At 42.3% G+C, this 22,041-nt stretch overlaps 1 protein-coding gene across 5 annotated transcripts in view; it reads left to right on the forward strand.

Annotated features, from left to right (window-relative positions):
- NPAS2 (neuronal PAS domain protein 2) overlaps window positions 1-22,041 on the forward strand; it is a 97,367-nt gene that overhangs the window by 69,727 nt on the left and 5,599 nt on the right. For all 5 annotated transcript variants that reach the window (XM_042810817.1, XM_042810813.1, XM_042810816.1 and 2 more), the window contains 10 exons: window positions 5,153-5,271; window positions 6,968-7,050; window positions 7,612-7,718; window positions 8,881-9,028; window positions 9,606-9,687; window positions 10,077-10,218; window positions 10,889-10,995; window positions 11,170-11,262; window positions 14,676-14,822; window positions 21,083-21,277. In XM_042810817.1, coding sequence (XP_042666751.1) covers window positions 5,153-5,271; window positions 6,968-7,050; window positions 7,612-7,718; window positions 8,881-9,028; window positions 9,606-9,687; window positions 10,077-10,218; window positions 10,889-10,995; window positions 11,170-11,262; window positions 14,676-14,822; window positions 21,083-21,277 — 1,223 coding nt within the window. The remainder of the gene's footprint in view (window positions 1-5,152; window positions 5,272-6,967; window positions 7,051-7,611; window positions 7,719-8,880; window positions 9,029-9,605; window positions 9,688-10,076; window positions 10,219-10,888; window positions 10,996-11,169; window positions 11,263-14,675; window positions 14,823-21,082; window positions 21,278-22,041) is intronic.

Below are 22,041 nucleotides of genomic sequence, written 5' to 3' on the forward strand. Positions count from 1 at the left end.
AAAAGCAAAAAGAACCACCAGCATCTTTAAAGGGGCAGATGTGGCCTTGTAGCCAAAAGGCCTGAGGTTTTGCTCCTAAAGGAGCAGATAACTGTTTTGTGGAAAGAGCTCACGATCGAGTAGTAGAATTAAATATTATAGTGGGATTTAAAACTCTGCATCTTTGTTCCCAATTATATGGAAACTCAGGAATTATCTTGTTACTGGGTGCTAATAATAGCAGATAGCTCCACTGTTAGCTGATGTGTCTCTTAGAGATAACAATAACCATCAAGGAAATGATTGTGCCAGGGAGGAGAAAAAAAAAACAACAAAACACTCCCAGAATGATTAACTTAGTCTGAATTCCATTTTGAAGGAAATAAACAGATTTATACAGAAGACACATTGATCTTGAGCCTCTACAAGCATATGCGGAAACATCTGATAACAAGAATAACTCGAAATGAATGTTTTGATGAGAACTGACAGCCACATATTATTATTTACTGTGAACAAAGTGGTAGAAGCTGCAGCTAGAAACACACATTGCTTACGACAGGCACTCTGTGGACACATCAGCAAAAAAATTCATGTCCTAAACAGTCTGCATGGGGTTCGGATCCATATAGGATGGCAGCATGAAGAGCAGGAGGAGGAAAAAGGAGAGAGCAGATCCAAATGGACAGTGATGAATGGAGACCGTCACTGTTGTTCACTCAAAGCTATTGAGTGCAGCCTTGCTTGCCATTAGCACTTTAGAGTTCTTCATTACATATATTAATTGTTGAATGTTCTGTTTATTTGCGGTCTGAGTTCATTTATATGAAACACTCTTGGTTTTGTGCTGGTCTGTTTGCTCATGTTTTTAGAAATTACCATTCAGTTTGTTTGGCAGTCACTAAAACTGGTTCTTTAAACATTAGCATTTACTTGCAAAATAGGAAAGAAGGATTTCTTCTTTAAAATGACATAAATGAGAAGCTTGCTTTTACAGAAAGAATATGTTTTAAACATCCCAAGTTAAAATAAGATGACCGAGCAACCCGCGGCTGTGCTATTATTAACAGAATAATGTGTCATCTGTTTTTTTTTAAAGCATGCTTTCATTCATTTTGTGTGGCATGATTTGAATCCCTGAGGGCAAAAATCTTTTTATCTGTAGCAGCTAAGGGCTTTATATATTACTTATTTTTAACATCTTGTCCTTAATGTTCCTGGTCCTTTTATTTTTAAATTCTGTATACAAGCAAATCAGTTTATTTCTATCTTCTTACATGATATTTGCAGGTCATTTAATACCTCCACTGCAAACAAATTGTTGTAGCTCTAGCAGCAGATCTGATAGGTAACCACAAAAATTATTAGAACTCACATCAAGGAGCACAGTCAGCTAACCAGTAAACATTTCCCTATTCAGGATATGTTGTCTAAATCATTTAATTGTGAAACACACGTGCCCTCTGTTACCCGGCCCCACCTGGTTATAGCCTGTTCCAAATTTTCATCAGACACTTTCTGAGAAAAGCACTCCAAGACTTCTAAGTGTAAATATCATCACAGCCTTAGACTTCATCCTATGTAAACTGTTTTTCTGTTGTGCTCTCAAAGAGCTCACTATTGAACTCCTAAAGGCACTGTGTGTTTTTCTTTCCAACGGACCCTGCAAATTATAAAGTATGATTTTTAAAATGTCTGTTTAAAAGATTACACCAGGATATCTTTTTAAAATGTGTGCACAGATCTCTTTTTAAAATTACACTTCAGATCTCAACAGGTACCCAAGGCCAGGTTGGATGGGGCCCTGTGCAGCCTGACCTGGTGGATGGCAGTCCTGCCCACGGCAGAGGGTTGAAACAGAAACTTTAAGGACTTTTCCAACCCCAACCATTCTATGATTCTGAGAGACAGAAAAAGTTGGAATTTGCTGACCAACTGCAAGAGAAGAGGCAGATTGGCTGTGCAGATAGAGCTGTGGAAAGAACAGATAACCAACAAAATAAGTCAGGCAGAAACTAATCCAGAAACAAGTGGCATGTATTTGTTACTTTTAGTCATGGTAGTTGTTACTTTCAGATTGAGATTCACATTTCAAGTTGGTGGTTATGTGCCTGCATCATGGAGACTTTTCATGCTTTGGACTTTGTCAGAGACAATTCTGTATGGAGACAGCACAGATCAGTTTGTAGGCTGGTTGACATCCAGCCAGACCATCTCTACCTCATCTCCTCGAGCTCCTTCCCTCACTGCCTCCAAGTTTGACATTCTCAGTGATGAAATCACAAAAATGCTGTACAGCTATACTATATGACAATTATTACCCTTTTAGGATTGCATTTACTTCTAGGAAATATAATTCTATTTTGTAAATGCCACATTCAGGGATGTATTCTGCTCTCTCCTGGGAATAGAATGTCTGATTCGTGTCCATTTACATCAAACAACTTACATCAAAAAGGCCATCTGCTGTCTTTGGCGCAACTCAGTCGTCTTCCAGAAGTTCTCCTGGAAATGGAGTCATTTGCAAGCCCATGGCTTCAATAACTAGGTTAACTTTTTATACCTGAACTTTGGAGACTGATTGTGCTTATCTTATTTTTATTTCTTATGTTTTGCATTCCACTGAACACAGCATAGCCAGCTAGCCAAGAGAGGTGATTCTCCCACTGTGTTTAGCATCACTGTGGCTTCACCTTGAATATAGTGTGCAGTTCTGGGCTCTACAACATAGAAAGAATGGTAATGTCTTTGAAAGTGTCCAGAGGAGAGCTCCAAAGCTGGTAGCAGGGCTGAAAGCATGTTCTGTGAGGAGAGGCTGAGGGCAATGGGCTGTCCAGTTTTGGAGAGAAGGAAGCTGAGAGTTGACCCCACTGCTCCCTGCAGTGCCCTGAGGAGGAGAAGCAGAGGGAAATGTCAGGCTCTGCTCCTGAGCACCGATGGGAATGGCACAAAGCTGGGCATTAGGAAATATCTTTTTCATTGTGTGGGTGCTCAAACACTACAACAGGCTTCCTAGATAGGTTGTTGGTGTCCTCTGCCTGCCAGTGTTCGAGAAGTATTTGGATAATGCCCTCAATAACTTCTGGTGAAGTTGTCAGGTTGGACTCAATGGTCTTTGAAGGTCCCTTCCAACTGAGCTATTCTGTTCTGTTCTGTTCTATTCTATTCTATTCTATTCTATTCTATTCTATTCTATTCTATTCTATTCCATTCCATTCCATTCCATTCCATTCCATTCTATTCTATTCTATTCTTCTTAGATCCCAGGCTATTTGCTATTGAACTTGGCTATTGTAGAGAGAAATTGGCTCATTGACTTCAGTTTGAAAGACATGCTAGGTAGTAAGCTTGGAAGTAACTTCTTTACAATGTCCTTAATGTGAGTTTGTAGCCATATCATTAATTTTTAAACATTAATTTTCAAACAGGACTGACTCCAGATATCAACAGACTTGCATGAAATAATCTCATCAGAGCAGAACCAATAGCTCTTTACTAAGGCTTCTCCTGTTTCCAACAGCTCTTAACTCTTCCTTCTTTTTCCCACCTCTTGTGCTAATAATCCTGTAGAAGCCCTCTTATATGCACATAACCCCAGGAGCAGAACTGGAATTCTTATTCCTAGAAAGTCCCCAGAGCGAGTGTGCTTTGCTGGTGAAAGGAGGAGAATTTTGCCCATATTTTTTTTCTTAATATCCAGTCAGCTGTGCCCTCAAGACTCTTCTGTAAGAGAACTGCAGTCTCTGTGGATGTTCACATCTGTGCTGCCTTCTCAGATGAGGAATCTTTCTTCTCCCTATTGGCACAATACATTGTGCATACAGTGGTCTAAGTCAGTTAATCACAGGTGTGAATTCTCCCCAGAGTACTTACTTTACTGTCTTATACCCTGTTATCCTTGTTATCAGCTGCGTATTGTTATGCTAAGGTTTTCAATAGGTTTCTGGGTTCCAGAAGTACATCTGATGAATAAACTGAGACTTCTTCAGTCTCTACAATTTACGGCAGTGAACTAAAGCCCAGTGCAGAAACATCCCAGAGTAAAATTTGCTATTGAATTCCTCCCCAGACAGATATAAAACCCTTCATTTTCACAGGAGCCAATGTGCTTATCCCTATGCAGAATAAATTGTAGAAAACTATTTCATAAAGTTGGATATAGAAAAAAAAGTGAGTGGGTAAAGTTGGATAACGGAAAGGGAGCTCCATATTAGCATTAATCACCGTTAACAGTAGATTAACTCCTACTGGTGACCTCTGGCTGCTGGATGGGACCATCTGACTCCAAGGGGGACAGTGCAAGTTCAGTTCCCACTGCAGCTCAACACACAGTTTATTACAGTCCCATGGGAATGGGATTACTGTCGCTAAACAGCTCAAACTTGGATGACGAATTTGCATTATGTCATTTTAACACGGGATTGTGGGCAAGTGTAAGGCAACACATTCTTTTGGCGATACATCTCTATGGCAGGATGTACTAACAGGCCTGCAAAGCAACACAAAAACCATACAGTCATGAGAGACAGATAAAAACACGCATACTCTAGCTGCATCACACCATTTTTCTTTCTGCCCAGTGTTTAGGAGACACATACAGATCCTTGAGAAATGCCCAGTTCTGGCAGATAGTGCCATATACGGAGTACTCGTGCACTTCTTCAACACAAGCAGAAATAGAACAGGAACAAAAACTTCATCCTTCCTCAGCTGAGGATCCCAGGCAGGCTCTGTTAGCTTGTTGAAGCCTTGCTGGCATTAGTCCTCCATGTTTGTTCACTGACAGCGTGAAGCATTGCCTTCACCACCTCTCTTGCCAAATGGGACTAGTGCACGCGAGGCTTGCTGCAGCATGTATTTGCATTGTGAGTGGTGAAAAGAGCAATTGGATGTATGGGGTTTCTTTTCATAAGCTGCTTTATGCTTTGTGATAAGGTTTGGCCTTATTTTTATCAGGATTAACCTCTAAGATCCATACTTGAAGTTAAGCCCTGATGCCTTTCTGCCTAACATGACTGACTTGCAAATACATATAGGCATATCAGCTTTAAAAAGCTTTTAGAGCACTTCTGTGAATAAAATTAATACTAGTATGCTTCAAGTGTGCAAAATATGTTGGGAGAGCGGATCTGGTACGAAGCATGACACTGGATCCCACTTTTTGTCCTGCCAGTGCCTAACTCCACCTGCAATGGCTTTGATGAGGCTGTTCCCAGGGCTTACAGAGCATCACCAGGAAAGCAGATCTGCTTTGTCGCTACTGTTCGTTTGGCAACGCCTCAGTTTTTAAAGGTAAGGGCATATCCTCGATCCCATACTCTCCTGGAGTTATCAAAATGGTAGTGTGCAAAATTCTCAGTTTTGCTAATTGAATGGATTACAGCTATCACATTTCATGCACAGAAATCCAGTGAAGAGGATTATCAGGGTGAGTAAGGATATGCAGAAGTGGTGTCTCTTCTGCCCCTCTTGCATTGTGAGCCCTGGTTGTGTGAGGAACAGCAACGTCACTTCACAGATATGCTGTTTGAGTTCTGTTCCTCCGGGACAGCGCACAGATGGTTCTCATTTTGTGTCCCTTGGTGTCTTCAGGTCACTGCTCCCAGTTTACCTCCTCCCAGATCTACATAGTAAAATGGTTGTTTCTGGAAAGAAAAGACAGCACAACCTGATGCCTGACACCACGGTTCCCTAATTAACAAATGTGAGCTGCTGCATCGGGTGTCCTGTCCTCAGGGGTTAAGAGGTTAAAAAGCTCATCTGAGACATGGTCTGGATGAAATCACTGCCCCCTGGCATGGCTCTGTCACTGCACAGAGACTCAAGGGTTCTCCTGACTGATTCACGGCCCTGACAGCACGTAGGGTCCCTGCTGGGTGCAGGAGGACACCTCCCATTAATCTAACCACAGTTGTCATGCTAGGAGCAGATGACAGAGTCATGGTTCTCTGAGAACACTGAAAGCAGTTCCCTCAGTGTTGGGTAACCATAATGTTAAAGTGCACACAGAATCAAAATGGGCTGCACATGAGGACAATTGACCAAGGGATTGTGAGACATCAGCTGCCAAAGCACCCAGGAAATTCTAAACGCTGATCTCCCCAGGTCACCTGGATGAGTCACATAACCCCTGATCCTGGCTCTCTCCTCTCAGATGGAGGCAGAACTGTTTATCTGACTGGCTGAGCACAGCAAAATCAGCACATTGGTTTCACGTAACAGTGTTCTCATGTTGAACCTGAGCAACTCCTGAACTGTGGAGTGTATTCTTGGCATCAGCATGGAGCTGGGCGTAAGGTGGAGAGAGGAAGAGAGGAATTGAAGCTATACATGAAAGCCTTTGGCCATTGTATGGCCAACAACTTTAATCACTTACTTGGGCATTAATAAGTATAAAAGGAATGCTTGATGACAGCTTCTCCTCTCAAAGAGAGTTGGTGGCCCAAAAGACTTCTGTGGGCAACAGCAGAGAGAATGTGGGCAGAAGACTTCTGTGGGCAACAGCAGAGAGAGGAGTGGTGGAGGAGATGATGGGAAGGTGTTGCTGAGCCCACGGTCCAGTGGGACACAGTACCAAGAAGCAGGGGGACATCAAGGGACAACAGACAGGCTGTCCTGAATAGCACCAATGGAGAATCTCCCGCAGGAGAAACTTTCACTCCTGATGTCATCCCATGCCTTTGTGCTTGAAGCCAGGCCTTGTTTACCACTCAGAAATGGGGGATAAATGCCCACCAAAGCCAACATCCACCTTGGATGGATGGGGGGAGTGGTGAAGATATCAGATGGGGTGAGAGGAACTGGGGGCAGATATGACCCCAGTGAGGAGAAAGAGCTCAGTGACACAGAAACAAGTGTGATAGATTGCTCTTTGGAACTAGCAGAGAGTGTATGAATCTTTTCTGTGCTGATTATTTATAGCTTACAAATCTAGATGTAGAGGTGTGAAGCTGCAGGTCTCAATAAGTTGTTTTTCTTCACCATATAGGAGATGTGCATTGTGGAAGAGCCTTTAGAGGAATTCACGTCAAGACACAGTCTGGAATGGAAATTTTTATTCCTGGATCACAGGTAGGTGACAAGAAGAGCGATCCTGACTATGTTTTGTGTTTGTTTACTGCTATTTTCCTAAGCACAGTTCTCTCAAAAGGTGTTATGTTTCACATCTAAATCGCGTGAATGGGAGAGTTACTGCTAAGACAAAAGCTAACGTTTACTATTCTATCCTGCATTTATTTTTATCTACCTTCTAAAACAAACCACTCTGTTTCTCATGTTGCAGTTGTGATTAGCTTGTTCTGGTTTGTTTTACAAATATCAGTGGAGCAAAGCATGTCCCGCAGCAAAAATATGCAATTGTTATATAACCGTGGAAATAATTCCCTCAAAATTCAGCCCATGTTTGCATGTGCAGTTCCCACTGACTTATGACTCCCATACCATGGGTCCTCACATGAAGGCCCCTTGGAAACCAAGCTGGTTTCCACAAGCACTTTTTCCCTGAGAAGACGGGGCTGTCACAGGCCTTTGAACGTGCCCGCTCTTTGGGCTTTTGGCACATCCCCATCAACATGCAGAACTACTGTTTGTTTTGTGGTTGTATGGGTTCACTTCTGTTGTGCCCAAATGCAGAGCACCGCCGATCATAGGATACTTGCCTTTTGAAGTGCTGGGTACTTCTGGCTACGACTATTACCATATAGATGACCTAGAGCTTCTTGCAAGGTGCCACGAACACTGTAAGTATCACACAGCCCAACTTTCTGTGAATTAATCAGGATACCTTTTTCAGTGACATATGGTTGCTGTTAAGGTAGATGTAAACTCAGACAGGGAGAGGTATACAGGCACACAGCCATGAGACCTTTGCTTCATTGCTGTAGGAGTTGTAGCAGATTGGGTGCATCATTGCTGATCAGCTGTGATTGAGGCCAATTCCTCTAGCTCTGAGAAGTGCACTTTCGCCTTCTCTATTCCAAGCAGCAGTTAGTGAGACTCACTGAATGGATAAAACATGCCAGATTTGACTCCTGCTTAATTAGTCAAAAATATACAGGAATAGTTCAAGCAATCTCTGAGGAGATTGTATTTTGTAAAATTCTTGCAGACTGTTCAGCACAACGCTGCTCACCATGTACTTGGCGCTACCTGTGATTATTTGAATATAATCTACTAAGATTTAAGTGGAAAGCTCTTTTGTGAAGTGAAGAAAAGGAGGCAATCCTTTTCAAATATTTGGTTTTAGATCTGAGTGGAACATCTCAGTCTTACTGCCTCTGGGTAGCCTGAAAATATCCAGCCAAAATTAGTTTTTATAAGTTGACATTAAAATATAGAAAGGTTAAATACATGCATGTTTGGGATCCCCTTAAAACCCTTAGAACAAAAGCAGAGATTAATTTTGTCCTTGAATCTTTGAAGCCTATAATGCAACACAGTTTACTACCCTTCAAATTCTTATCTATCTGTGAATTTTCTTTCAGTTTCAAATGATTTCTGCGTTTGCACAATATTATCTCCTGTACTCACTTCATTCTGTACAGTCACTAACATCCATCTGTACAGAAAACTCATCTCCACAAGCATTTTTATCCAGTATTTTACTGCTACAGGTCTTCAGATGATCACTGCTAGAAACTAATCCCGGGAGCCTTATTAGGGAGTGTGTGATCAGCACATAAGCCAGCGAGAGTTATGTTTAAGTTGTAGCAGACATTAATGTGTTAGTGTCAAAGCTAGTTTTCCTGTTAAAGCATGTGCTGTTCAAATTGCCAGAAGAAGGAACCCAAAAGATGCTTAGGAATCAGTGGGGCTGTGGACACCTTTGTCCCACTTCTCAGCTTTCCTGACCTTTTCACACTGGTGACTACGCTATTAGCTGTGTCTGCTTTCTCCTGACAGTGATGCAGTTTGGCAAGGGGAAGTCGTGCTGCTATCGGTTTCTGACCAAAGGACAGCAGTGGATCTGGCTCCAGACCCATTACTATATCACATACCACCAGTGGAACTCCAAGCCAGAGTTCATTGTGTGCACACATATGGTGGTAAGGTATGGAAACTCCCATCAAGAGTGGGACATAAAGGAGAGTAAGATATGGGCATCGTCACAACTGCAAACTTTTGTGCTTAGAAACAAGAACTGTCTTCTATATAACAAAAATGAAGCCTGAGCTCTCTGAATGAAACATGTTCATTGCAGAAAAACATTTTGACTCAGTGTTACTGTATGCTATGCTTCATTTGTTGTCCACGAACTTAGGAGTAGAGTAACTCCTACATTTTTTCCATTTTCTGCAAAAACAGGGAACAGATAGATCCCTCAACCATTCCATTCCTTAAATCCTTATGTGTTGCTTTTTAAGAAATGTGTGGAAACTTTTCAGTGAAATTACAGAGTAGCCTTAGGATGTGAACTTGACCTCACCTGTTTAATCCAGTTCTTGACTTCAAGAAGACAGGTAGAGAAAGAAATGAAAATTAAAATGTAGTCTTTCAAATGCTATGGAGTTTCATCTGATGCAAGTGAGTTTTTAAACTACCTGTAAAATTTTACAGTAATTTGTTTCTCTATTTGCTTGAAGCACATTTTATGACCACCACTTTGATCCACAGTATTTTACATTCAGTTATGCAGATGTGCGGGTGGAGAGGAGACAGGAGATGGGCTTGGAAGAAGTGTCCTCAGAGGTTGTGTCCTCAGCGCTAAAGGTACAGTGAGAAAAGTTTTTTTCATGAATACATGTAGGAATCACAACTTTGTCCTATGCTAACATCACTGAAGACTTCAGCGCTGTCTTTCTGGGTAGGTTCCCTAACAAGTTCAGTATTCATTGCTCACTTGAATAATTTTAAGTTAAATTGGATATGTTCATTGAAGCTCACCTCAGCAACAGCTCATTGGACAATACATTAAGTAGATGCTGCTTGGAAGGGACATTGACACTGGTGCCCTGGTCTTCTGTTAGCCTCCCTGGGATTAGTTCTGCTCAAGTTATAAAGGCCAGACAAAGAATTGAGTCTGCAAGTATTGGTAGATGCATTTTGAAATGTTTTTCCCCTGACAGATGCAATAGCTATTCACATTTTGTTTGTTTTAGGACAGTGGCTCCAGCTTGGATCCTGAACAGCACTTTAATGCGCTTGATATTGGTGCCTCAATCCTCAGTGCTAGCCGGACACCCTCGGTGTCATCCAGGAGCTCACCAAAATCTTCCCACACACCCAAGTCTGACCCAGCAAGTGAGTGGCTTTCCTGGGTTGTTGCATTATTTTACATTTAACCAAGTTATAGAATAGTTATTGTTGAGGTATTGATAATACATGTGTTTCACTGACAGTGAAGTGCAATGGTAATGTACAAGAAAGAAGGTCTAATGCAACCATCCATACACTGGAAAATGAATATCAGGACTAGCCATGAGTCTTGCTGTTTAGATCTGTTATGAAAGTAAGGACTAAGGTCTTCAGATTTGAGGATGCCTGTATGAGCAATGCAAGGCCTCTCCTGACTTACTTGAGTAATAGCAGCCGGAGGCAAGAACTGTTCTGGCCAAGATTCAGGATGCTCCAGCCATGACTTGGGTACACCTTATGTGCTCTTTCTGCTTCTTTGCCTGGAAGAAAAGACAGTGAGCTAAATCTAGTTATTCAGTCCATACAAAGGGAGCTTTTGGGTCCTTTTCTTCTGCTCATTGGAGCATAGAGCCATAAGCTGTCTCTGACTTTTGTCTTTGCCCAGACTCTCCTTATCAGTTTAATTCTACTGCCATTGAAGCCAACAAGAACAGCCTCAGCTCCAGCTGGAATTCAGCCAGGCTATAATCATTTTTAGCTAGGTCTCATAATCTTGTCTTCCAGTGGCGATGATTTGCAGTTTGTGAGAACTCACCAAAAGTCACTTTTCTTGCAGCTACACCAACAAAGCTGACTGCAGAGACGAGCACTCCCTTGCAGAGAACATCCAGCACGCAGCAGGACTTAGCAACACACAGGCTCAGCCAGCCTACCGCTCTGCAGGTAACTTCCAGAGAGCCATAGGGACAGGCAGAAGGCAGAAGGCACGTGTCATCAGCTTAGCAAATCCAAACAACTTGCACAAATGCCAGGGCATTAGAAGAAACATGGAATTCAAAGGAGCCAAACTTATAAATAAAGTTTTGCTTTGTTTGTTTTGCTTTGTTTTTAACCTAGGCTTCCTTGCCTTCTCAACCTTCATGTGAGCTTCTCCCACAACAGTTGCTGCCTCAAGCAACTTTGCAAAGTCAGCCTGCACCACTGGCACAGGTTAGTTGGGGGGTGGGAAGTGGAATAGGTCACTTAACTCTCTTCTGCTGCTTTCTCCCTTCATCTAATAAATAAATTCATTACAGGAGTCCAGGCCCTTGAGGGTTTTTAGACAATCTCTTTAGTAGCTAAAATCAAAGTTCCACCAGCTCTCAAACTCTTAAAATGCTGTGGGAAAGTAATCTGAACTGTACACTTGTGTGTTTAAATATTTTTCTGCAAACATTCTCAGCACAAGTCCAAGTGCATATAGGTTCACACATCTACTTTGCAGGATGACAGAAAGCAGAGATGGGCAGAGATTTCAACTTTGCTTCTATGTAATCACATCCCTCCAGAATCAAGGTTACAGTGAGAATTAAAAAAACTAAAGCTAACAAAAGCCCTCCTAAAACACTTGTTTGGCTGCATGGAGGCAGAACCAGCCAGCAGTAAGGGACACACGAAGAGCACAGCAGCACCCATTTTGTGAGTGTGCTAGCAACAGCGGGACATGCTCCAGACTAACAAATTCCTCCACTTAAATCTTTAAGCCTGTATCTCACATGTGGGTGATGGTTCAGAAAGCCATCTCAGTGTCTCATTTTGTTGGGTTAATGGTTGATGATTGGACTAGATGATCTTAGTGACCTTTCCCAACCTTAATGATTCTATGATTCCATGATTTGCAGTAGATTTGGAAGGAGCAGATTGGAGCACCACGTTCCCATCTCATTGTTTGTGCCCTGCAGTTGTGCTGTGATGAGTGTCCCATCAACCTCTGATTTCAGAAATGGCAGAGTCCTGGACCTAAGCTGCTGCTGCTGTTTGTATGCTGTCTTCTCTTGCAAGATCGCAGTGCTTCTTCCAGTAACATAAAAAACATAAGAAGTTCTGAGGATCCCTGCTTTAAAATAACAAATTCTCATTTATCTTTTGTGTTTAATATTCTTTTCACGATTCCACACCAGCATGCAGTGAAGGAACAGCATATCAATTATCTGCTCTGAGCAGTCATTTTCTTCTACAGATATCCCTCTCCTTTACTCATTAATGCACTTCCAAACATCAATTAGTTTATTTATTGTAACCCTGTGCATGTTCTGCATGACTTTTTTTCTGCTTTCTTTTCTTCCATGCCACAGCCTTTGCTGGAGGGATGCTTTCTGCTTGTTAACCAAAGGCCCTGCCGCCTCCCTGTCCCAGCACAACAATTTTTGGTGCTGCAGCTCCATCTTCACCACCAGAGCGTGGTGCTGTTCTGTTGCATGGCCACAGGTGCAGCCCTGACTGGCGATTTCTGAAATGGGGGAAGCAAACCTTGCATTCCTTGAATGAACCTTAAAGCACTAGGTGCTGCCTGAATGTAAATGGTTCACATTAAATGAAGTGCTCCCTATTAGAATATTTGTTTGTTTGTCTCCCTCATTGTAATAAATTCCCTACAACACAGCGGATGCTGATGACTGAATAATAATCAGCGCTAATAATTCCATTTGGGATTGCGCAGGTGTTGTTTGGTAGCAGTGAGAATGAACGAGTTGTTCCATGAACTTCAAAGGCAATGAAACCTGGCTTGCAGGGACTGTGCCCTATAGGGCTGTGCACTAAGGGGGCCTCCTTCTCACTGCCTGGCCAGAGCTCACGTGGCATCACAGCAGCATGGTGGCGTTGAGGCTCTCACGACTCTGCTGCATGTCTCCAGCATTAGGCTTAGAAGTAGGAAGGCAGAAGGAATTGAAAGGTTTTGCATGGTTCTGTAGGGATCTTTTTCTCCCTGGATTAAACTGTGACCCTCTGCAATTATAGATATCTCATAGGTTAAGTCTGTCATGTTTGGCTGTACCTGGGAAGCTGGTACAGTCACCTGTACCATGCACTTTTCTGAGGATCCCAAGAAGTTTGCAGTTACCTAAGTGAGATGAATGTCAACTTTATCTGATGCTAATGGCAAAGTTAAAGCAGTGCTGTGCTTTGTTGTGGAACATTTTGAGTTAAGCTATTTTAATGTATCATATAATTACAGATTTATTCCTTAATTAGTAGAGTAGCTGATGATCTTGAGATAAATAGTTTGTGGTGCAGGTCAGTTGCTGTTAGTTTCTCACTGCACGAAAACAATAGAAGCTTTGTAGTCACAGGGATCAATGCAAGAATGATCAATAAACTTTGGTCTTAGAGTAGGAAAAAGCAAGGAAGGAGTTTCTCATCCTTTTCCTTAGCAGCTCTCACCTGGTAGGCCAGCTAACTGCTGTTGCTGTTAAGTGGGAAACAAAAAGACAATACTAAACAAATATGTTACATATAAAAGATGCTGAATAAAATAATGGACTAATGATTTAAAATCAACAGCAATATATTTTTGTGCACTTCATCCACCAGCACAGAGCTACAAAAAAAAAAAACAAAACAAGGGAACAACATGCCATCTTCAAGTTCAGCAAGTCATAGCAAAATGCCTTCTTTCTTTTTCTCCTTGCTCTTTTCCTGGATGCTCCCAGCACTGTGTCTTTTCAAAGACATTTTGGATTCTTTGATACCCTGATAACAGAAAAACACACTGATTTTTTTTGAAGCCATAACACCGTGGGTTTTTCTCAAAGTGTGTTTTACTTTTGGAATATGAGCTTGTGCAAAGCAACAATTCCAAAGCCAATTAAAGTAATAATGAGTTTTGGTGGACATTGAGTCATATCTGTAAACACCAAATAAAATGGGGAATTTATGGCCATGTTTTCCCCTCTGTGCTTATGGAGCCATTCCACTTGGTGTGAGGCATAGCTGCTATGGAGGCTGCACTTTTTTCTTGACCCTCATTAGTGATCGCCATTCTACATTATTATTTAGAAAAGCCTTTCTCTCACTGAGCTGTGCTATTTGTTTTACCTTATGTACAAAAATAGCTTAATGAGTATTTCTTGCAGCTTGGCCTCTACACAGTGGCAGAAATCTAGAACATGTTTACTGTGGTGAGCTGTGGCACAATCTTATAGTAAGTGAACAGCAGAATAAAGCATTGCACCACAGCTATTTCTGCATGCAAGAAGTTGGTAAAACACATTTGGAATACACAGCTATGCTGTGCTAAGGGCTCCAAACTACAAACTGATGATAAAAATGCACTCATTTGCCATCCATTTAAGATGCTCTTGATATTCTAAAGCAGCATACTCTCAAAAACGGGTATTCTGATAATTCCCTAACAGAACAGGGTCAGTTGTAAGCAGATCACTGTAAGTGAAGCAATTTAATATATGGGCATAAAATTGAAAATAGAAAAGGTTTATCTCTGCCTAGATGGTAGTATATTACAAACACATACTTTAGTCCTTTGACTGTGCTTTGCAGTCAAAAAACCAATAACTTTTTACAGAATGATGTTGCGTGACGGCCTGTTTTCTTTGTAAAGACTCATTTTTCTTCCTTTTTTCTAGTTCTCTGCCCAGTTTAGCATGTTCCAGACCATCAAGGACCAGCTGGAGCAGCGAACACGAATCCTGCAAGCCAACATCCGCTGGCAGCAGGAGGAGCTCCAGAAGATCCAGGAGCAGCTCTGCCTGGTCCAGGATTCCAGCATACAGGTGCGTTGCTGCTGGGAGGACCAACTACCCTCCCATGAAGCATTTGATAGGGCTGGTGACTTAAAATGAGCCCCAGGGCCTAAGTGCACTGGTGTCCAACCTTTTCACTTTCTTGGGTTGCATTAAGTAAAGAGGAATTGTCTTGAGCCGTGTACACTTAGGATGCTCCACAAGCAATGCCTCCTTTTTATTTCCATGGTAAATATAACCCATACAAAGAGCACAATAGCACTGTTTGATAGAGCAAGTTCTTGGCTACAAAACACTATTTTTCACCGTAGTTACCACCACTAGTTATGCATTTTCACCAGCCAGGAAGAAGCACTCCTAAAAATGTGCATCAGAGGAGGTGACCCACTGTTCCACAGCTGTTATGATGGCATCACTGCTGATACGCACTACCCACCACATCACCATGGTGATATATGCTAAAAATGGGCTTGTAAAGTCCAGTAGAGAGACATGGTCAGATTTTTGAATTACCTGATTGCAACTCTATACATTCCACTTGAAAATTTTCAGTTAATGTATTTGTGCTCATTGAAAATGGAATTGCAAGTATACCAAAACACTGATGATTTTTTTTGCAATCTTGAAACTTGCTCTCAAATTCCTTTATCACAATGGAAAGCACGGCTGCATTACTTTTTGCTGTTCACAAGACTGTGTTAAGCTGATGTATCCAAATCCATAACATTATTTACCATAATTTGAGTTAGCACTGCACTGCACCCCATACCCTGGTATATGGTTAATAGCACACAGTTTGGTCCTTGCTGAGTGATGGTTGTGCACCCGAGCAGGAAGAGCCACTGCCTTTATAGTGAGGGGTAGGGTGGCTAGGGGATGAGCTGACAAAGCTGTGCCTAGCCACATGCAGCCTGTGGGCCATGGGTTGGACGTGCTGGGGCTATGGCATATGGACATGAGAAAGCCAACTCATCTGAATGAGGATGTTGCCCTCTGAAAGCCTCTTGAATAACCTACGTCAGGAAAGATTAAGAGCTCTCTGGAGGAAGAGAAGAAAGAAATATCTCAACCGTAGTGGTGGGGGAAAGAATTTGAGTCATTTACACTAATGTTTTAATACTTTATCGAGTGAGTCTTCTGAGTGAGCAGCTGTAATGGAAACATGTTCATGTTCATATTCAGCACTGATTGTATCTCTCCAGTTCATTAGTTTCCATCAATCCATTGCGTGTTTCATGGGGACATTAAGGGTGCTCAGTACCATGTCTGTCCCTCCTTCAGTCACCAGCCCTCCTTCAGGCACTCCCCAAGTGCTCATCTCTTTCATATCACTCATTCCTGTTTTTCTGGCCCTATCACAGCTGGGACACAGAGTACAGGAAATGAATTCCCTTCTCATATTAAAACCTCCACAACCTCTGCTGCTGTTCATTCCTTTACAGCTGGGAGGTGTCTAAATGCATTTGTCACTGGACCAGCCCAAGCCTTTAGGGTGAAACTGGCTGGGGCTGCTGTCCTTATGTCTTTGATATCTTCTGCACAGAGCTGGTACAATGTTGACTTTGTACTACCCCTGATCCCTACTGCACCAGCAAGTTCAGTTTAGTACATCTCAGGTTTCTTTTAATGACAAATGTAAGAAATCATCCACTTTTATGGAAGTTTCCTAAAAGCAGGTTGATTACTGCTCTGTTCCTTATTATGTAACTATAAATATCAGGTTAAATGACCCTTGCTAGAAATGTTGCATTGGGGACCCACTGTGAGTATTGTATTAACAAGATTTTTAGAAGACAAGCTCTGCCACAGAAATTAAGGTCTCAAAGAACATTTTAAGCACAGGATGAAAACATGGGACCTGGTGAAGCCAATGGGAAATTTGCTTCTGACTCGCACAGAAATAGAATCTCACCTCTCATCAGCAGCTGTGAAATGCATTTTCATGCATTAAAACCGCTTGGGATTGTATGTTTAGGCAATTAAGGGATTGGTGAAGCCAAATTTGAAACTTTGCCACCTAAGATACTGCAGCATAGCAGTGCAGGGTCCTAGAAGCAGGGCTCCCTGTTTCTGGTTCCATATAAACATACAGGCAGACCAGGCTTAATTTCAGTGTATTTTTTCTATTGGTTATGGAATGACATTGACTAGCAGGAAGGAGAAGTCCCTCTGCAATTGTCCAGAATATTCAGAATCTTGGCATGTGTCTGAAAGCTATTATCGTTATTATGAATATCAAGAGACATGATATTTTCACTTCTTCTAATTGTGCAAAAAACATAACTCTGCCTCTGTGAAGTCTTCAATATTTATATGCCCTGATCCTTTTTTTCCCCTTTTTTACATAATCCAGGCAAAAAATAGAAAACGAGAGCACCTTCTTACACGCAGGAAAGAGATTTTGTTTTTGTATAGTTGGATGGGGAGGGTCCTCCTGCTCTAGGATCTGAGTGCCTCTTGGTCCCCTCAGACCACTCTCACGAGGCAGCAAGCTGTGAGCAGTCACACTTTTACTTCTCCTGCTTTCTCTAGGTTGAAAAAAAAAAAAAAGAAATAAATTACCATGCCATTACAAGGATGGAGTGGGTCTGGGGATTAGTTCTGTCGTACTTGGCTAGGGGCAGTTTAAAATAAAGCCTCACAATTTCACTTGTAGCACTTTTGTGACTCACAGGAGGTTGAGATTAAACTGTGGAATCGGAAATCTAACCATGTGCTCTGCCAAACAGATTTCATCACTGAGGGAGCTGCATGGCTGCAGACATCAACCTATATCTATTAACAAGGTTGCAAAGCATAGCAGCAAACTGAAGAGCCTTACTGTTGAGCAGATTTCTGGTCTTCTTAATATTCCACAGAGAGAATAGGGCTGTGCTGGTTGTGAGCACAGGGGAGTGCCGTGGGCTGGCCACAAAGGGAAAAGCATTCCCTGGTTTTCTCTCGTTAGCTCCTTTATTAGCATATTGTCCCGAAGTGTACAGGTAGCGCTGTGGAGAATTAAGCCCAATTTCCATTTCCTTCAGAGGTCTTCAAAAGTGTAGTGCAGCACTTCACCAAGAAGCACTTTCCCAACAGGACGGATGTCAAGCTCAGTTGTCTGCATTTGTAACTATTTCCAAGAGCCTGGTGCACTGAAAGATGAAACTAGCAGGAGTGCCGTAGGCCCTGAACAAAGTGCTCAAAACCCCATTAAGTCCTTGGTACTGCTCTCCTGACCAACAAAAGCATTAAGGGCAGCAGCAGCAGGAGTAACCTCAGAAGTCTGAAGGATTCCGTGTCTGTGCCAGATTTGAACAGTCTGACTAATGAATTGCGGATGGAAAGGAAGGCAGAAAGAAGAGCTGAGACTGAGCAGCTTGCAAGAAGTGAAAATGAGAGCATACATATCCTCCCATAATTTGCAAGCCAATCTCTCTTCAAAGTCAGTGAATCTCAGATCCCCAGTGCTGCACCTCTCTCCTCTGCAGGTATTTTACTGAGGGAGCCCTGATTCTTGTAACGAAGAGCTGTCATCACCTGCTTATCCAAGCAGCAAAGAGTCAAAGAGCTGTCTCCCTCACATCTTGCCAGTGCGATTCACCCATTAGCTGCAGAGACCGACTATCGCAATGAGTGTCAGATGGCCCCTTCCCTCTCTTGCAGCTTTGCTGCGTATGTTAACAAGCTGGCCAATTAAAATATATTTGTAAGATGCTTCTTTGGTTTTGCAGTCCACAAAATCAGCCACAAGACATGTCGTTATTGGCAGCGCAGTTATGGGGCTGCTGATTTATCTGTTTGGATTCGTTCCGACTGGAAAAGATTTCTTTCTTTATTATGGGGTCTCTGTTGCTATTTAAAGCTGCAGTGTTTCAGAGGAATCCAGGCAGGACTATCACGAGAGATACATTATGAAGAAACTGTTTTGTACAAATGGAGTACATTTCTGCTTTCAGGCTCAACTTGCAGGTAGCAACTCCTTACTTCAGTACTCTCTCAATTAAGTTTTATTTTATGAGATGTCTTGGGTCTTCCAGTTCTGCAGGGATAAAGGTTAAATGATACCATTGCCTCCTGCCCTCGGCTCGTTTTTCCCGGATGTTTATGTTCAGTCAGTAACAATGCTGCTTTGTCCATTTTAATGCAACGGAGAGCATCCCTCGGTATGAAGCACTGCTAGGCCTCTCAGGGTATGAACGCACAAACAAAAGAAATTGGTTTACTGCAATAAAGTTGGTTGTAAATTCATACTGTGGCTGCCAACTGCGCACATTCCTGCCCAGTGGCACACTCTGGTAATTGCAAAGTAGGTTACTCTGCTTCCTGTCAAGGATAAGCTACTTAGCCTTTGCCTTGAAGTAAGGCAGGCACACAGGCAGTTCACTGCAGAGCAAGTCATCTGCTGCAAGTTTCACTGTGTCTAACTTTTGCACTGATGGATACTGAGTTCGCATTAGAAGGACTTAATATTTCACCAGCACTGCGCACCATATCCAGGAAGGATGCTTAAGACGTTGCTCCTTAAGGTCATACCTTGTGCCAGTCTTGTCAGGAACAACGGGCTCACAGTCCACATGACATGTTTGGAAACAGGCCACTTGCTCTGCCTCCTCTGAATTTTACGTCAAACATTTTATATCAGCGGAGAGTGGTTTCATTGCTGGAGTTAATCAAGTTCATTTACCAAACGTGTCCAAAGCTGAGCTTCTATATAACAAAAATAAACAAGAAAATGAATTTTCATAATTTCTGTCTTTGATTTATTCATAATAAGACCTATTTACTTGGCAGAAGTTGCAAGACCATCTGTCTTTCCAGTATGTAACGGCTCCAAACCCAGCGAGCAGTGTTTTTAAAAGAAAACACTTGGAGCTAATTTCAGACCTGCTGCAAGCAGCCACAACTCTGTGACTTGACCCATTTATTTCTGTCAAGCATCTCTGAAATTAGCCTGCAGGACCTGAAACACACCACACCATTGCTTTAAGTCCATTAACATTTTCATTAATTGCCCACTTCTCTCATTAAAGTAACTGATTAAAGTAAGATTTGTCTCTACCTTGCTTCTGCGTTAAATCTTGGCGCACAGAGATTCATTATATTTGAATAAAAGCTATGTTTTTAAAGCTAGATAAATAAGCACAAATATGGTAGATCAGCCGACGCTTATGCAGAGAAAATCAATGCATTTTGTCGGTTCTTTGAAGAAAGGTGTGGGTTTTTTTCCAAAGAAATGACAGGGGACATGATAGTTCAGGGAATTGCTAATATAGCAATAAGCTGCATAAAGGTGTACTAATTACTGGGTGTACCTCAGACGTACTGCTATGCGTGAGACTGATGGATGAGTAATGAAGAGAATAATTGTGATTCTGATTTCATTTAAACTCTCGGTAGCTCCGCTTATATTAATGGAGTTCCACACTTGTAGTAGTGGTGTGGGACCAGAATCAGAGCCAAAGATGCCTTCAACTACTTTGGAAGCGTCGCTTTGTACAGCCCTTGGTGGCAAGAAGATAGTTTTGAAATATTGTAAAGATATCTTGTAGCATTAATTATTAATAGTTTTAAAAGAAATAGCCTCTAGGAAAGCAAAAAGATTCCAAAGCCCTGCAACTTTTGAAGAAGAAAGATTCATCTTGCAGTGAAAGAATGGAGAGTACATCATTTACAGAAGGGCTTCTAGTTCTCCTGCATGAGTTGAATGCATGGCATGATTAGGAAGAACACCAGGTGACAGCTACCTGATGGAAAATCAGATAAATGACAGAGACTGCCTGTTTACACATCTTCTCGATGATAAGGACACAGTCATTCAACATGGACAACTCTGGCCTTGCTGTGGCCTCATTAAATACGTTCAGTTATCTAACTGTATAGTAGGTGTTGAATTTTCTGAGACAAATTCAATAGCAGCCTTGCCTGAAAGACAAGCTGATTTGCTGAAAGGAAAAATGAAAGGATTAAAAAGACATGGAGTTACTCTTTGCTTTCTGGTCAGGGTGCCCCAGAATATGACAAACGTACAGTGAACCGTTCTCAGAAAGGCCCTGCCTGCCCCATGGAGTGAAGGCTTTTACTTTCAGGACACATTTCACAAGTAATGATGCACTATTAGAAAAAAAAAGAAAGAAACCAGAGACAGCAGAATCGTTAACATAGGAAATACATGATTTCCAACTAACAGGAAATGCATGGTGAATTCAGAGCTGTGATTACTTTAGGAAATATCTCTAGATTTAAATCCGTCACCTTTGTTACTTGTAACAATTGGCCTACGTCAATAAAACATCTCCCCTGTTCTTTTCCAGATGTTCCTGCAGCAGCCAGCAGTGTCCCTGAGCTTCAGCAATATTCAGCAGTCAGAGCCACAGCCGCTACAGCAGAGGCCGGGGGTCATTTCTCAGCAGCAGCTTGTCCCCAGTCCTCAGCTCCCAGGGCAAATTGCATCTCCACAAACACCGAGCCAGCAAGTACTGAGGGAAGCAAGCGTGATTCTGAGCCAGGTAATCATTTATTTGACTACAGAAGCATTTATTTGGAAAGAAGACACTGAGCTGCTACAAGACAAGCAAGTAAAATCATGTCAGTCCTGCAGTTATGCCTTTCCTCCTCTGTTCTTCTAAGTGCAGACTATATAAAGCATGTCCCTACAGCATTTACTTCACCTTAAACCCTTTTTTAAGATCTCAGTCAGGAGAGTTACCTGCTGCCTGCCATGCTGGCATGCTGTTGGAGTGCTTGGATGCTGATGCGAGATGCATGGGGAAATGGAAGCGCAGCATCAAGTGTTTGTAACCAAGACCTGTGGGAGTGAGCAGGCCTGGCACAGCAGTTCTGTCTTACTGCAGACTTCCGGGCATTTCTTTCTTTGCTCTTCCACCCACCAGCTGTGCCTCCCTTCAAAGGAGCCACAGCCTCTATTGCTGTTGTCAGAGTGCACAGTGAGTGTGGCTGTACCACAGTGAGGTGACAGCTTAGAGCACTCAGCCTTAGCATTTAACCTCCTACCAGCCCGCATTAACGTAACTGTTTAAAAGTGAACAAATAGAAAGACAATTACATTTTTTCTTAGAAACAGTCATTCAGGTTGGATGTTGGGAAAAACTTCTCACAAAGAGCAGTGATGCAGTGGCACAGGCTGCCCAGGGAGGTGGTGCAGTTACCACCCCTGGAGGTGCTGAAGAACCGTGTGGATGTGGCACTGAGGGATGTGGTCATTGGGCTGGTGGGGGTGGGCAGATGGTTGGACTAGATGATCTGAGAGGTC

This window comes from Centrocercus urophasianus, unplaced genomic scaffold (assembly GCF_019232065.1).
Source record: "Centrocercus urophasianus isolate 14NV4802_14NV808 unplaced genomic scaffold, USGS_Curo_1.0 seq_12, whole genome shotgun sequence".
In the NCBI taxonomy this organism is placed as follows: Eukaryota; Metazoa; Chordata; class Aves; order Galliformes; family Phasianidae; genus Centrocercus; species Centrocercus urophasianus.